This window comes from Vitis riparia, chromosome 9, assembly GCF_004353265.1.
Source record: "Vitis riparia cultivar Riparia Gloire de Montpellier isolate 1030 chromosome 9, EGFV_Vit.rip_1.0, whole genome shotgun sequence".
NCBI classification, from domain to species: Eukaryota; Viridiplantae; Streptophyta; class Magnoliopsida; order Vitales; family Vitaceae; genus Vitis; species Vitis riparia.
The window spans coordinates 8,747,111-8,763,406 of record NC_048439.1 but is presented as its reverse complement, the minus strand read 5'-3'; the positions used below and the strand labels follow the sequence as shown (position 1 = coordinate 8,763,406).

Below are 16,296 nucleotides of genomic sequence, written 5' to 3'. Positions count from 1 at the left end.
ATCCTTTGTCTCTTTCCACAACAAACAATCTTCCGCAAGAGGATTAAGCCTCCTCCCCCGAATTATTACAAGTAATCTCTCCACCTCTTCCACCTCCCAGTCATTAAAGGGCCTAGAGAATCTGGGACTCCAAACCCCTTCACCTCCAGAATGATCCCACATCTCCTCTATCCAAGCCTCTTTATAAGATGCAAAGGCATACAAAGAAGGGAATGAATTACAGAGAGTGGAGTTCCCACACCAATTATCTTTCCAAAATTTCACCCTTCTACCATTCCCCACAGAGAAGCCCACCTTGTTTTGCAAAAGAGCACCTTCCTTCCTTATATCCTTCCAAAAACCAACTCCAAAGCCCTCCCTGACCTCTTTAGAGTACCATCCCCCTTCTTCCTCCCCGAACTTCCTACTAATGACACGCCCCCATAGTTTATCCCTTTCATTCGCAAAGCGCCAATTCCATTTACAAAGAAGGGCCCTATTGAGAGTAGACAAACGTCTAACTCCCAAACCACCCTTACTCTTATCCAAACACACGGTATCCCAATTTACTAGATAAGGCTTTTTCTCCAAAGCTCCTCCTCCCCATAAAAAATCCCTTTGAATTTTTTCCAATCTTAAACTAACCGCTCTAGGAATTCGAAGTAACGACATCAAATATATAGGCATACTTGACAAGGTACTCCGAATAAGGGTCATTCTCCCGCCTTTAGAGATGAATTGCCTTTTCCACTTGGCAAGCCTTTTCCGGAACCTTTCTTCCACTCCATCCCAAACGGCTACGGACTTATGATTTGCCCCCAAAGGGATCCCTAAGTAAGAAGTTGGCAGCCTACCCACTTTACAACCAACCTTAAGAGCCAACAACTCCAAATTCTCTACTCTCCCAACCGGCAAGATTTCGCTCTTATCCAAATTGATTCTCAAACCTGATAAGGCTTCAAACCACATCAACAGCCAGCTTAAATAAGCCATCTGATCTTGGGATGAATCACAGAAAACTAGAGTATCATCAGCGAACAGCAAATGAGAAACCAACGCCCCGTCACCTCTTCTACCTTTTATCCTGCATCCTGAAAGGAAACCCCTTCTCACAACCCTATGAATAAGCCTACTAAAGGCCTCCATCCCAATCACAAAAAGATAAGGAGAAAGAGGATCTCCCTAACGCAAACCCCTTGAACTATTGAAGAAACCCTCTGGGGTACCATTGATTAACACCGAAAAAGTTGTTGTGGAAATACACCAAGATATCCAACCAGTCCATAGATGAAGACCCCCTGCCTAGCCTTCCACAGAATCCAACTAAGCACTTCCACGATTAGTATGAATAAATAAGGAGAAAAAGGGTCCCACTGTTCGAACCCCTAGAACTTTGAAAGAATCTAAACAAGGTCTTGATAACTAAAATTGAAAATTTTGTTGAACAAATGCACCATTTGATCCATCTAATCCACTTTTGTCTCAAACTCATTTTCTCTAAGACCACCATAAAAAAAAAAACCCAATTGACATGATCATCTGCCTCTTCAATGTCGTTTTGCAAATAACACCACTTTTAATCTATGGCCTCATTGCCTATGAGAACTGCATTTAGGATTTGTCTACACTCCATCAAGGAGTGTTGGTAGTATGATACCACTTTTCCCCTCACCTTTTTCAATTTGTCAGCCATAGGTTTCACCAATAGCTTATTTAGCCCCCCTAACTAAGCCAATTGGTTTGAAATCTTTTAAGTCGTCTACTCCACATTTCTTCAAGATCAAAACTAAGAAAGTGACATCTAGACTTTTTTTGAAGAATCTATTATAAAAAAATAAAAAATAAATAAAAAGGCTCCCTAAAAAACTCAATCATCTCCCAAGCAAAACTGTCAAAATGTCATGGTGAAGTCATTTGACCCTAGGGCTTTATCCCCTCATGAATCTAATAAAGTGACCTAAACTTCCTCCTTAGTGAATAAAGCCTCCATACTTGTAGTTTCCTCATTCCTTGATGCTTCAAAGATCAATCTACTGATACCAAATCTCTAATCCCTTACCTCAAACAGGAGACTTTGAAAAGCTCTCTAGTCACCCTCTCCTTTATTTATGTCAGCCTCTTTAGAAAACCAAACACCATTTACCCTATTTTGGCTAAGAAATTTCTTTGCCTATGTTCATTGGCCATAAAGCAACCTAAACTTCCTCTTAGTGAATAAAGTCCCCATACTCATAGTTCCCTCATTCCCCGATGCTTCAAAACTCATTCCACTAATACCAGATCTCTAATCCCTTACTTCGAAAATGAGACTTTGAAAAGCTCTCTAGTCACCCTCTCATTTATTTATGTCATCCTCTTTAGAAAACCAAACACCATTTACCCTTAGTTTAGCTAAGAAATGTCTTTGTCTCTATTCATTGGCCATTTAATGGAAGAAGCTAATATTTTTATCCTTGATTTCCATCTTCACATCGTCTCTTCCAATACAACCTACCTGCTACATACCAAAGTTTTTAAAGGCGTTCTTCGAGCACTCGTCAAGGCGCACTTCAGGGCGAGGTGGTTGCCAAACGCATTGAGGCGTAAGAAAAAAAGTGTCAACCCTAAAATGCACATGCCTTAGGGGTTAATGTGTGGTTGAGAAGCGCCTCAAGTGCGCTTTTCACACCTTCTGGGTGAGGTGCAAGCCTCAACGGAGTTGCTGAAGTGCCCAAAAAAATAAAAATCAAATAGAAATAGATTGAGAGAGACGAGAAGAATCTCATTGTTTCAGTTTGCTTTTTCTCTCATCGGGGTCGCCACTTTTGTGTTTCTTGGGTTGTAGATTTTGTCTTTGCTTTTCTCACATTTCTCTAGCTTCTCCGCTCATATATCTCATTTTCTCTCTAGTTCTATTTCTCCACCTCTTCATCTCTCTCGTTTCTTTGTTTTATGTCTTCTTCCTTTTTTTTATTTGTGTGGAAAAAGCCAAACCAACATTAGCCCCCTACCATATGCCCTTTTAATGCATCTAAAATTCTAAAGCATTATTTCCTATTTACTATTTCCAATGGTTGAATTTCCATTTTTTCCCTTTTTTATAATTAAATTTATTGAAAGAAAGTTTTTCCATTCCATGAAATCATCATCAAATTTATAAAAATATTATAATAAAAATAGAAATACAGGTCACTTACTTTATTAATTAATATTATTTTCTTGTCCTATTTTATAGTATATTTTTTTTCTATATTCAATTTTACGATTTAATTATTTTTTTCAAATAAAATAAATTATGTACTGCAATTATTATTATTTTTTAATTTACATTATAGAATTATTAATATGGTTTTTTATGAAAAATGAATTTATTATGAAACTTATTATTGATTTAATTTTATTTTATAGATTTAAAATTAATTAAAATATTTATTAATTATGAAAATTAAAGTCCTAAAAGGCTTACACCTCAACGCCTTGAGGCTTATGCCTCGCCTCATAAGCACTAAACGCTTCGTCTTACACTTTCGCCTATAAAAACTTTGCTACATACATCCACAGCTACCCTTCTAGCTTCTAACCCATCAACAGATAGAGCCGTTTCCTTCTCTTTGGAGTCCCCAAATCTGATTTGCTTTAACGCCACCCCTTTTCTAGTGGTGACATTTCTGAAAACCTCTTTGTTCCAATTTTTTTAGGTCCTGTCTGAGGGCCTTTAACTTCACTACCAGGATATGACTATGAGAGCCTCTAAAGTTATAACCCATCCACCAATTCCTCACTAAGCCTTTGAACCCTTCTACTTTAAGCCACAAATTCTCAAATCTAAAAGGAGAATTTCCACTTCTCAAATCACCCCCATGCCATTCCCACAAAACTACTAAAGGAAGCCAACTTGCATAAAGACAATCTGAATGGACCTCCTCCCCTGGTAGATCCAAACTGAGACAGTCCTTACCCGAGACCACCTCCTCACTTCTCTCAAAAATTTCCAGGCTCCTCAATTCTCTTCTGAAGTTTTGTGGAAACTCCACCACCATGATGTTGTGAGAAAACATTCTCAATGGGAAAGAAAAATTAAATTCAGACACTTTCTATATCTTTTTGCACACTAAATATGTTAACCACCAAAAAGCATGACAATTGAAATAATGTAACAGAAACAAAAACCAAAAAAAAAAAAGAGAGTGAGAAGGCACCTTAATACATCCTTCATCATCTCCTGAGGCAATGGTTGTTTCAGTCAAGTTGATCAATCGGTTAATGGCAGCCCTGCAAGAGAATATTATACCACATCAATTTTCAAGTAATGACAATAGCCAACACAACTGAACGACTAAAACTTCAATTACAGAGCTACATAACATATAATAGCACTAAGGCTTGCATATAATCATTCAATGGCACATGGAAGTAACATGATTCCGCATCAAAACCCACCCATGAGAATGTTCAAGCCGAGCAATAGCTGATCCAGTTTCCACATCTGTGGCAAGAATTGAGAGGTCTGGAGAACCGGTCACAATTGCTAAACACGCACATATTAACCATGAGAATCAACTAAGAGGCAAGATATCCAACATAAATTCACATGGCGCCAAGACTGTAAAGAGCAATAAAAACGAAAAAAAAAAATTAAAATAAAACAAAACAAATGAACCATGTGATATATTACCATGTCCCTCGTTGATAAAACGAACAGCTCTACAAGATTCGTCGCCATGGGCGTGAACCTCCAATAGCCTAATATGATCGAAAACAAAAACAAAATAAAATTTTTAATATTTCACCCAACATGCTGGACAATAAACTTTCAAATAACGGGTTTTATCATATGTACCTTTGTGGTAAGGAATTGGCACCATAACGATACCTGTAACAAAAGAGATCAATATGATAATAGACCATTCCTTTTTTTTTTTTTCTAACAAAGAGCAAAATGATTATCGACATCACAACTTACAAGTGCAGGTCTCCATTAATCAGACCTGCAGCAACGAGCGTGTTGGAAGGATGGAAATCAATATCGAATGGAAGTTTTCCCAAATTAATCTCCATTGGAGATATATTCCAATTCAGATAACCGGTCTGAGCGTTCTCTCTTGGTCTCGGCCAACCGACCCGCAGAGGGTTTACTTCCGGCGACCAGTTCGAAACTGAGTTTCTCCTCCCCTAAAGACACCCAGGGCAGAGAACAAAGCGCTTCACCAGCTCTAGACTCTCCACCGTTACGTCCCACAGAAAACCAACTTGCCAGATGGTTTAGACTCTGATCCAGCGAGCCTTTAACCCGACCTGGAGGTATTGGGCAGGTTTCGACGCAGGCGCTGCCGGTGGACTCTGTAGCTAGGGTTTTAAGGGGGTTTTAAATGGAAATCTTGTGTTATGACTTATGAGCCAGCCCCCTTCGAATCACGGAATTGCAATAGCATTAAATTGTACGGCTCGTTTGGATTTTTATTTTTATTTTTTTTGAATTAATATTATTTTAAAATTTAATTCTTATTTAAATGTTATATTTTAGAATGATGTCATCTTGGTCTTACCAAAATTGGGTGAGATTTAGAATTAACCAAAAATTGTTGAATATAAATAATTAAAATATAATTTGAATTAAAATTATTTATATTTTACTAATTAATAATAATTATTAAAATGTATTTTTAGTCTTTCTTTCAACGATTCCATAAATAATTATTAATATCTACACAAATAAAATAAAGTAAAATAAAAATATTATTCTTTTCTTTAACTTTTTTAGAAAATATGTTAATATTTTTAATATGCTATTATGTTAAATTAACATATAAGTTTATCACAAATAAATGAGAATCGTCGTGATGCTTCAATAAAAGTTATTCTCCATTTGGGAGATTACATTTCTTAAAATTAGCCTGAATCGAGTTTTGACTTGTCTTGACATGACTCGATATTGAGTAAGGATGTAAATATTTGATCTTGGAATAGGCTTAAATTTAACGTCGGCTTAAGGTTAGCATAAATTAGAGATTGACACGGTTTAGTTTTAGCAGGTTTTTAAATATTCCAAGATCGGAATCAAATGAATCGATCTTAATAAATTGAAATTAATTAGACCTAATTTATTTGTTAACTAAAATCAAATATACTTAATATTGGTTTCATCTAGTTTAGTTTAATTCATTTAGTTTTAGGTTAATTTGGCCTATAATTGTTTTTAAGAAATGATGATAAAAATTTTACATTAAATGACTAAGATCCCATTCAATAATGATTTTAAGAAGCGTTTATAGCTTTTATAATACTTGAAATTTGTTATCATTCAAGTGTTAGAAAGTCTAAAGACATTTTCTAAAATCGGTATCAAACGCACTATAAATATAAATTGCATAATATATAATCATAAGTATGATAATTGAATCTATATAATCATAAGTATGATAATTGAATCTAAAGCATCACCACAAAATAATTCAACTTGAAAGATTGTCTGCTCTCATGGTGATACCAATCTTTTGTATAGAAATTCATAGATGCTTATAATTATTCAAAGCAAAATGTCAAATAATATGATAATTCAAATAAGAAATATATATATATATATAATAAAATAAAAAAAGGTAAAAATGGTACAAAAAATGTAAGAAGATGTGTAAAGAATACCAAAGGATATATATAAATAAAATAAAATAAAAATAAAAAGTGTGAAAATGTACAAATAATATAAGCCATGTTTGGTTCCTAAAAATTAAGAGCGAAAATGTAAGGGAACAAAATAGAGAGAAAAAGTATAAGGAAATAAAAATAGATTTAAAGTCATTAAATTATTTTATATGTTATTTCAAACTTATTTAATTTATTTTTCTTCTTCTATATAAAGATAAAATAATTTAAAAACATATAAATTTTTAACTAATTTTAATTATATTTATTTATTTTTTCATATTTTTCATCTTGAAACCAAATATAATAAAATCATTTTTTTAATATTTTTTTATTTCTTTAATACTTTCCAATAATCAAACATACCCTAAGAGTTCAAACACCTCATATTTTTCGTACTCTTCTCACATTTTCTCATTTTTTTTGTCTTTTATTATATTCTTCATATCTTTTGTTATATGCTTTGTATCTTTTCTTATATTTTTTTATATATTCTCTCACATTATTCATATCATTTGTTACATTCTTCGTACTCTTTTATATTTTTTCATTTTTTTTAATATTCGTACCTCACTTACATTTTTCATATCCCCTTTTAGATTTTCTTTATTGTAAACAATGTTTTAAGACAGAAAATTACATTTTAAAACAAAAACATGGTTTAAGATAAAAAAAAAAAAACTTCTTAGATAAAAATGAATTAATAAGAAATATAACTAAGTTATGTCAATTTGACTAATAACAAACTCATATGTAAAAGTAAAAATTAAAAATAAAGAAGATCTAAAATAAAAAACTTATTAATCATTGAATAATGAAATATTATTTGACATAAAAACTTTAGTTACAAAAATTATAATTACATTACGAAAAATAGGAAGCAAAACCTTAACGCTCGGAGTCATTTAAGGTTCTTCTTCCAATGGCTTAATAAAAAAAATAAAAAAAAAATACAAATTCCTTGCTTCAATGCCTTCTTTATAAAACATAAAATTTGTCTTCAAATTTGATCTTTCAAAAGTCAAAACTCTCATGTCCTGTGCATTTTGCAAATAATATAGTAGTTGGAACAATTTAATTTTTAGATTCAATTTTTAATTTTTTTTTATGTATTTTAATTAGTGAACATAAGGTTATGTTTGGTTCCTATTAAGGAAGGATAAAAAATATTAAAGAGAATGATTGTTTTTCATGTTTGCTTATATTATAGAAAAAAAAATTGATTTGTATTTTTTAAAATTATTTAATTTTTATATAAAAGATTTAAATATGTTAAAAAAAAGTATAAAGTAATATATAAAAAATAATTTATCAACTTTAAATCTTTTTTTTTTTTTTCACTTTTTCTTTCTATTTTTTTTCCTTCCATTTTCCTTCGTACTTTTCATAAACCAAATGAATTGTTATAATTAATTGCTTTAAATAAATATTACAAGTGCACATAGAATACATATGATTATACTATTTCAATAATAGTGTTTGTATTCAAAACAAATTTTGCTAATGTTTGTTAGTAATTTTAGAAAATATTTTTAGCTTAAAAAGCATTTTTGAAAAAAATATAAAATATTTGATAAAATTTTAAAAACACTTTTAAAATTTTGAAAAATTACTTATAACATTGAAAAATTATTTTAGCGTTTTATGAAAAAATATTTCATAGATGATTCTTCTAAAAATACTTTTAGTAGAAACACTCACAAATGCAATTGAAGTGTTTGTTTGGCAATGATCCAGGAAGCACTTTTAGTTTAAAAAATATTTTTGAAAAAAAAAAGGCGTTTAATAAAATTTAGAAAACACTTTTTAAAACCTAAAAAATCACTTGTACTATTAAAAAATCACTTATATCGTTTTTTTTTTTTTTTGAGAAATACTTAATAAGTAATTATCTTAAAAACACTTTTGAAAAAAACACTTTCACTAAAAATATTTTAAGTAGAAACACTATCAAACATACTTTAAAATTCGAAACGTTAGAAACACTTTATAAAATCATTGTCAAATACACTCTTCGTTTAATAGTTTTTTGACGAAAAATCAAGTATTTAACAAAAATTAGGAAACACTTTTAAATTTTTGAAAAGTATTTTGTAATGTTGAAAAATCATTTGTAATGTTTCCTAAAGAAACAATAGATATATAATTCTCCTAAAAACACTTTTAGAGAAAACACTTCCATTAAAAGTAATTCAAGTAGAAACACTTTCAAACACGTTTCAAATCTTAAAGGGTGTTTGGTAAATTAACTTAATAACTTATTATGATTTAATAAAATAATTAAAGTCATTAAGTAAATTAAATATATTTGATAAAATAACTTAATAAATTAACTAAGTATTAAGTTAAATAGTTAACTTATTCTTAACTTCAATTTTATTTTTTTTACTTCATTTGTCTTCATTGAGTAATAGTATATTTTAAAACTATATAACTCCACATATATGACTTATGTTTTTTTAGTAAATATTTTGTAGTTATCTTATATATCTATAATACTTTAAACACGTATGAGCAACAAATACATTTATTACTTAAAATTAATGAAAATAACTATTAGATATATATATATATATATATATATATATATATATATATATATATATATATATATATATATATATATATTATATTAGTTAAAATTAAAGAGAGTAAGGGCCGGTTTGATGATGTTTTTTAAAATTTTTTTTTAAAAATTATTTTTAAAATAGAGAACAAAAAAAAGTTTTTAAATTTTTTTAAAAAACAAGGGTGTTTGGCAAGATGTCTTAAAAAATGAAACAAAAAACAAAAAACTTGTTTGGATGAAAGAATTTATATTGTTTTAAAAACCAATGTTTTACTTTTATCTTATAAAAAGTTTATAAACTTAATTTATAATAATATGAAATCAAATTCAAGTTAAGTCTTATCAAAAAGTAAAAATTAATATACAATTATGTATGATTTAAAGATAAATAATTTTTTTATTCTAGTGAAACAAAAATTACTATAAGATAAAAAATAATTTTAATATTCATTTTTAATACAAGTCAAATAAGTACTTTAATTAATTTTTTAAAATTTCTTGTTTGACCATGATTTTGTATGCTTGTTTTTAAAAATTGAAATCTTATTGAAAATAAAAATAATTTTATAATTTCAAATAAATTAAAAAATAAATAGTTTTTAGTAAAATATAAATAGTAATATTATAATAAAACCATAAATTATATTTTTAGTAGAAAATATATTATTTTATTATATGTTAGAAACATAAAGATATTAACATCTTTGTATATTTTTTTTTTGTTAAAAATAAATAATACTAATTGTCAATATCTTTTATTTAAAATGAATAATAATAAAGTTTTACTTTTTAGTCAAGTTTTTTATGGCATATGCACATATTTAGTACTTAATTTTAAACATAATATTCTAGAATATTTTAATTTAATCTATAATTAATTGGATTGGTTTTTTATTGCAAATTATTCGTAAAAATTAAAGAATTTATTAAAAATTTAAAGTATTAATCATGTTTTACTTAATTTATAATCTATTTATCTAGTGATTTTTTTTTTAAATAGTTGTGTGTATAGGATAAATAGTAAAGTCATGACTCATGGTATATTGATTTTTCTCTCTTATTTTTTTTCAATGATTAGATTTATTTTTGAGATCCAAATTATTTTAAAAAATTATTAAACTTATTAATAAATTTAATAAAAAGTGTCACTTGATTTGAAGCTCATTTTTGTAGTGGAAAAAAATTATAAAAGTTTAATTATATGCAAAAAAGAAATAATAGTCATTATAAACCAATTTCTGTCTACAAATTTATGGTATTAATAAGATTATTATTTGAATTTTAAATTATTTTTAAAATTTATTAGATTTGTCAATGAATCAAATACATTAACTTTTATTTAATTTGGAGTTCATTTGCTTAGTAAAAAAAATTGAAAAATTATAATTTTATATAGAAAAGAAACAATAGAGTTGTTTTAAACCAATTTTTATTCATAAATTTTTGGTATTAATGAGTTTATTATTTACATTTTAAATTATTTTTAAAAATGAATGGACTTGTTAGTAGATCCAACACATTAAGTTTTGTCTAATTTGTTAATTTGTTTAATGAAAAAAAAGAAAAATAAAGAAAAATAATGATTATATGTAGAAGAGAAATAATAGAGTATGTGTGTTATTATTGCTTTTAAAAAAAATTGTGAAAACATTTTTTATTTGTTCTCTAAAAATTGTTCTCTATATCACTTTGTTTTTAAGAAATGGAAATAGTGAACAATAACCAAGCGGTGTTGTGAGTTTTTAAAATATGTTTCCTGTTTTTAAAAACAGAAAACAATTTTTAAAAACTTTATCAAATAGGCTCTAATTATGACAATTTAACGATTTAAAATAAATTTTAAATTAACTTTATTAAACATTCAAATAAAAACAAGTAATGAGGTTTTAGTCAATAATTTAACTTCAAGTCAATTTAAATTATTAAGTATTAAGTTTTATCAAACACTCCCTATAATAAACACTCCCTATAATAAGACTTATTATATAAGTATTTTTATAATGAAAATAAATAAGTTTTTATTTATAATAATTGCTAAGTTTTTATTGATAGATACTACCAAAGGATGAAAAGCATACCAGGGTGGAATTGATCCAAACCAATGAAACACTTTAAGCAAAGTCTAATCTAATGAGATTTTCGACTTAAAATACTTAATTCAAGTTTAACTCAATTTTTTTTTTCCAAGCATGAAAAAAGCTCGAGTTAAATTTGAAAAGCTTAGTCAAAATTTAACCTAATCTTATTTTTCTAGGCATGAGATGAGTTCGAGTTTGATTCAAGTAGTATATCATAAAATAGGGACGAGATTAGTCCGAGTTTGATTGAAATAGAATATCATATATATGCATTAACCATTTGGTAAGATTAGGTTTGATTGAGCCTTATTTATAATATTTTTTATAACTTTTTTCTATAAATAAGTAAATAATAAACGAGATAATATTTTAATAAAAAATAAATGCATATAAAGATTGTTCTATTACAATTTAATTTAAAAATAAATAAATGAATATTATTATGTAATATATATTATAAAAATATTAATAGGAAGTTGGCTAACATCTACTTAAACCCAATAGGTCAGTTTGGATTCGGACGTAGCCAATCAAGTTCCTAAGGGTACAAAGTACAAAACGCATCAATGCCTTCAAAATTACTATTCCACCCTTTAATAAGACAGATGTCAAATCTCTGCAAAGCCGAGCAATAGTCAATAGAGTCGCTGACGGCACAATTATTATTACACAACCTAACTCACCGTACAATTTGGAATTGTACATTACTCGTGTCTAAAGCTCAAAGCCCTAATGCTCTGTCCCTGCCCACCCTCTAAACCCTGATTTCAATTCTCATTGCTTGCAAAAACCCAAATCCCCAATAGCCCAGAAGGTGTTTTTAGTGTGGAACACTTCCCCTCTCTCTCCACTTTTTCTTTCTGGGTCATTGACCTTTCTTGAATTTTCAGTACCATTTTTCTTTTTATACTCATCTTGGTGCAATGGAGGTGGAAAGTCTGTGTTTTTCTAAGTCTGTTGATTTGGATAGGGTTTTGTGCTCTTTGGTGGAAGCAGTGGTGGTGGAGACTACCTTGGTCGCTCACAAATCTGTTGTTTGGCTTCTCTTGTTGGTAAGTACTCACCCTTAATCTTTTTCTATGTATTTCTTTCTTGTGATTTGGAGTTTCTTCTGTGCTGTTATTGGATTGTGGGAATGTTTTTGTTCATGGGCGGTTCTTTGAATATAAGAGTATTTTGGTATTGCTGCTCTTTGAGAGTTGCCCTCCGTTTGGCTCATGGGAAAATCGAGGGAAATAAACAAAAGAAGAAAGAATTACAGTCGTAATAAAAACCCTACCTTGATTAGTTTGTGTTTGGCTCAGTTTGGTGAAATTTCTTATTTTCATTTCCAGCTTTGGTTTTTTTTCAACCAAACAGAGGATAAGAGTTGCTTTTGGGAATGAACTGGTAACCAAACCACGAACACACCAGCAGAAAATAAAGAACGAAGACAAGATTTTTAACATGGTTTGATAATCATCGTGATCCTTACATCCATGGAGTGTATCAACACTCAACAATTCACTAATAAAAAGAATGAGAAGAGTTGCGATGGTAAAGCTCTCGAAAAACACCTTTCAATTGCGGCCGCACTCTCTAAAAACCTAAACCCTAAACATAAAAGGGTTAAATATATAATAGGGGCAAATTTATCAATCATCACATAAAAAAAATATCCATGAACGAAGCGCCACAATACTGATTCAGGTTACACAATTCAACATGAACAAGGTTGTGGTTTATCTCATTTAGCATTGTACTAGTTTTTCTTATAGGCTAAGATTATGGAGATTCTTCTGAGTCTGGCTTATGGAATGAAGAAGTTAGGTTTTGGATGCTTAAAGTTTGAGTTTGTTGAATTGACTGTTCTGTTATCCTATTGTTTCCATTTGATGTGTTTTTCTCCCGCATTTTTGTTATTTCAGACTTTTTACCTATCAGTTTGGATCCTGAGAAAATGTGGGAAAGTCGAAGAAAATACAACTTTGACAAACCAACAACCATCCATCAACTCTGTCCACTGCCCTAAATGGCTTAGTTGAGGCAAGTTTTCCATTTTTGGAAAACAGAACAATATGAAACATGAGTCAAATATGTTATTATTTCCCTTGGCAGTCAAAAGATTGTTAGGAAAGTTTGGGCTTGTTTGGGAATGTTTTTGATAATAGTTCTCAAAAAACAGTTTATTGAAAACTATTCTTAGAAATAGTTTTCAATCATTTTCATGAACCAAATTCTGTTTGGGATCTCTAATATGAAAAATGGTTTTCTTTGTTCATTCTTCGTGAAAGTACTATCCATTTTTATACAATACAAAGGCTTTTGAAGCGTTTTTCACATTTTCAATTGTCGTTCGGAACTCTATATAAAGAATAATTGAAAATACCCAAAATATGTTTTAAAAAACTACTTGTTTTTAGAACAAATTCTTAAAAATTTGTTCTCTTAAAAGTTTGTTAATAGTGTTTTTTTAGTTAGAAAACTGTTTTCAAAAATATTTTTCAAACAGGGCCTTACATTTTGAAGCACTGAACCAAACATTTTTGTGAATGACTCAAGGGCGTTCTCTGGATTTCTGGGACAGTACAGGGCATGACCTCTGCTATCTGTTGTTTGAGTTATTGCTTATATGGCAACTACTTTGAGGTTTCAGAACAACATCTTTTGTTTGAGAAAATGCATTATTCTGTTTTGGAAAATGCAAACAGCTAAAATTCTTTAGAAGTCGTTTCATTTGTCTTAAAGAAGATTTGAATCTTAAAACCTGGAAAAACAACAATTTTAAGAGAAATTCCCGGAAATGGTTTCTTGAATGCACAATCCTTTTTTTGTTTCTTTGCATTTTTGGTTCCATTATTTTTACGTTTTCTGCTTTCAAGCTTTCAAACTAAACAACCTTTTTCAAAGCTAATTCCCAAAAATAGAACTTGGCAGCTTAATGTTTGTAAAAGCAACCTGGTGGACACTCCCTTGCTAATGGGTTTTGGCTTGCTTTTGCATGTAGTAATTAAAAAGTTTGAGTGAGAACTCCCCAGCAGACAGCATATTTGGGTTGTTTTTTTTCCGGTTTATATTCAGTTTTTGTTTTCGAATAATTTGATTGATGTCCAGCAATTTCTCATTTCTGAATTCATAGATATTAATTTGGGATCTGCCAATTAGTTTTCGTATGCAACCTAAAATGTATGTTTCCTTCCTTTGGCAGTATAGTTTGCTTCCTTCTTTGTTTCTCTGCCATAAATGATAAATTAATCCTAGCTTTTCCTGAAGTGCTTGGGTAATGTGTTTGCTTATCAGTATATATTTTGGTTGTGTTTTTTAATATTTTCTGCCATTACGTTTTGATTTTTTCCAGATTGGATCATTACCAAATGATATTGATTTGTTACCAAAAGCGCCCGTGGCAGATGAGAGGTTGGGAAGATTTAATTTATTTATTTATTTATTTTCATGCATTATTTGGAAGCTTTCTTCATTCATGGGAAAAACAAATCTTAATTAATTATGTGCAAGGATCAAAATATTGGAAAATGTGGAAATATTGGTGGTTGGATTTTACAGATATGTTAGATGGAAATCCGGGAAAGAAATATTGATGGAAAGAAAATTGATCAAAACTTATAGAAATATTTGATAAAACAAACAGTAATACACATTAATTTTTTTATTTATTGAAAAATGGATATATTCAAGTTGTGCATGTTATTGTCAAATATTACAAATTGTACCATATATATGTACACTAAAATGATGATTACACACGAGGATATAAAGGAAATGATGATATATGTATGATTATTTTTTGTACAAAATATTGATAATTTTATTTACAAGTTTATGTGTGTCTTATATCTAATTACAGTTTTATATTTGCACTAATCAATTAAATGGAATTTAATAATTTTATGGATATATTTTTTGATAGACATAATTTTATGGATATATCACAAATAAAGGTTATCTATATTAATTTTATATATTATAACATAGGCAAACTTGGCTTGGTTGCAAAGTTCATGATTCCACACAATAGACTCAGATTTGAGCACCCTTGCTCATATAAATTTTTTTGCTCAAAAAAATTGTCTAGATGTTAGGAAAATAGCCAATTTATCAGTTTGCTAAAAATGGTGATAAGTTGATAAAAAAATCGGATGCATGGAAAGATAAAAACTGATGCCAAAATTTGGCCTTGAAATTGTTTCCATTCACATTGAAATCTCAGTGATAAATGTCGAAACTTTAATCCTTGATTATGTGGTACCATTGCACTTTTGCAGGTTTCCGATAGCCGACCTTAAGAAAATGAAAAGGCCGGAGACTGAGAACAAGGATGCCAATGAAGATGATGATGATGATGAAGATGACGATGATGATGAAGATGATGATGATGACGAGGATGATGATGATGATGATGATGACGACGACGACGACGACGATGATGATGAGGACGATGATGTTGAGGCCAATGGTGATGGAGGAAGTGATGATGAAGATGAAGATGATGATGATGACGACGAAGATGATGATGACGAAGATGAGGATGATGACGAAGAAGATGGGGATGAGGAGGAAAAGCAAGCCCAACCACCTTCTAAAAAAAAGAAGTGAGACTAATTGATCTTGTTCCCTTTTTATCCTTTCGATTTTTATAGGGAAAAAATTTCCCTTGTCAGTGAATGATGAACTTTTATTAAATATTTGTTTAAACCATTTCTTCATTTATATTTTTTGCTCTCATATTTAAATCATAGGCCTTTTAATTTAAAGAGACACCCTCATTTGAACCCCTCACGGGACGTGCAGTAAGATTTTCACATGTGAAGGTGTGTCAAATTACCAAGATAGGTAAAGCATATTGCTGCAAGAAACAGGCCCTAAGCATTAGCATGACAGTATTTATACACAACACAGCCCAAGTGGTTTCCAAAATATGACTCCTGGAAATGGGCAAATGCTTGCTTGATAGGAAGCAAGATTGGGTTTAGTTCTTCTCTTTTGTCAAAAGTCAATTTGGTTTAGGTTGTTTTGATCTAGGAAATGTTGTAATAGGAGTATTTGTTTTTG

The 16,296-nt window shown here is 29.7% G+C and overlaps 2 protein-coding genes across 5 annotated transcripts in view; one reads left to right on the top strand and one right to left on the bottom strand.

Annotated features, from left to right (window-relative positions):
- The window catches only part of LOC117921952 (WD repeat-containing protein 55-like), a 45,317-nt gene extending 39,998 nt beyond the window's left edge, over positions 1–5,319 (bottom strand). For 3 of the 4 annotated variants that reach the window (XR_004652419.1, XM_034839895.1, XM_034839896.1), the window contains exons 1-5: positions 4,922–5,319; positions 4,799–4,831; positions 4,634–4,701; positions 4,399–4,486; positions 4,158–4,230 (exon numbers count right to left, since the gene is read on the bottom strand). Coding sequence is in view for 3 of the 4 variants with exons in the window: in XM_034839895.1 (XP_034695786.1) it covers positions 4,158–4,230; positions 4,399–4,486; positions 4,634–4,701; positions 4,799–4,831; positions 4,922–5,016 (357 nt within the window). In the remaining variant the exon portion in view is untranslated. The remainder of the gene's footprint in view (positions 1–4,157; positions 4,231–4,398; positions 4,487–4,633; positions 4,702–4,798; positions 4,832–4,921) is intronic. The other variant, XM_034839894.1, reaches the window with a different exon arrangement.
- Positions 5,320–11,920: 6,601 nt separating this feature from the next.
- LOC117921687 (phosphopantothenoylcysteine decarboxylase subunit VHS3-like) lies at positions 11,921–15,969 on the top strand. The gene is made up of 3 exons (XM_034839641.1): positions 11,921–12,299; positions 14,585–14,643; positions 15,510–15,969. The coding sequence occupies exons 1-3, from the start codon at positions 12,171–12,173 to the stop codon at positions 15,838–15,840; spliced, it is 519 nt and encodes a 172-aa protein (XP_034695532.1). The 5' UTR covers positions 11,921–12,170; the 3' UTR covers positions 15,841–15,969.
- Positions 15,970–16,296: the final 327 nt, after the last annotated feature.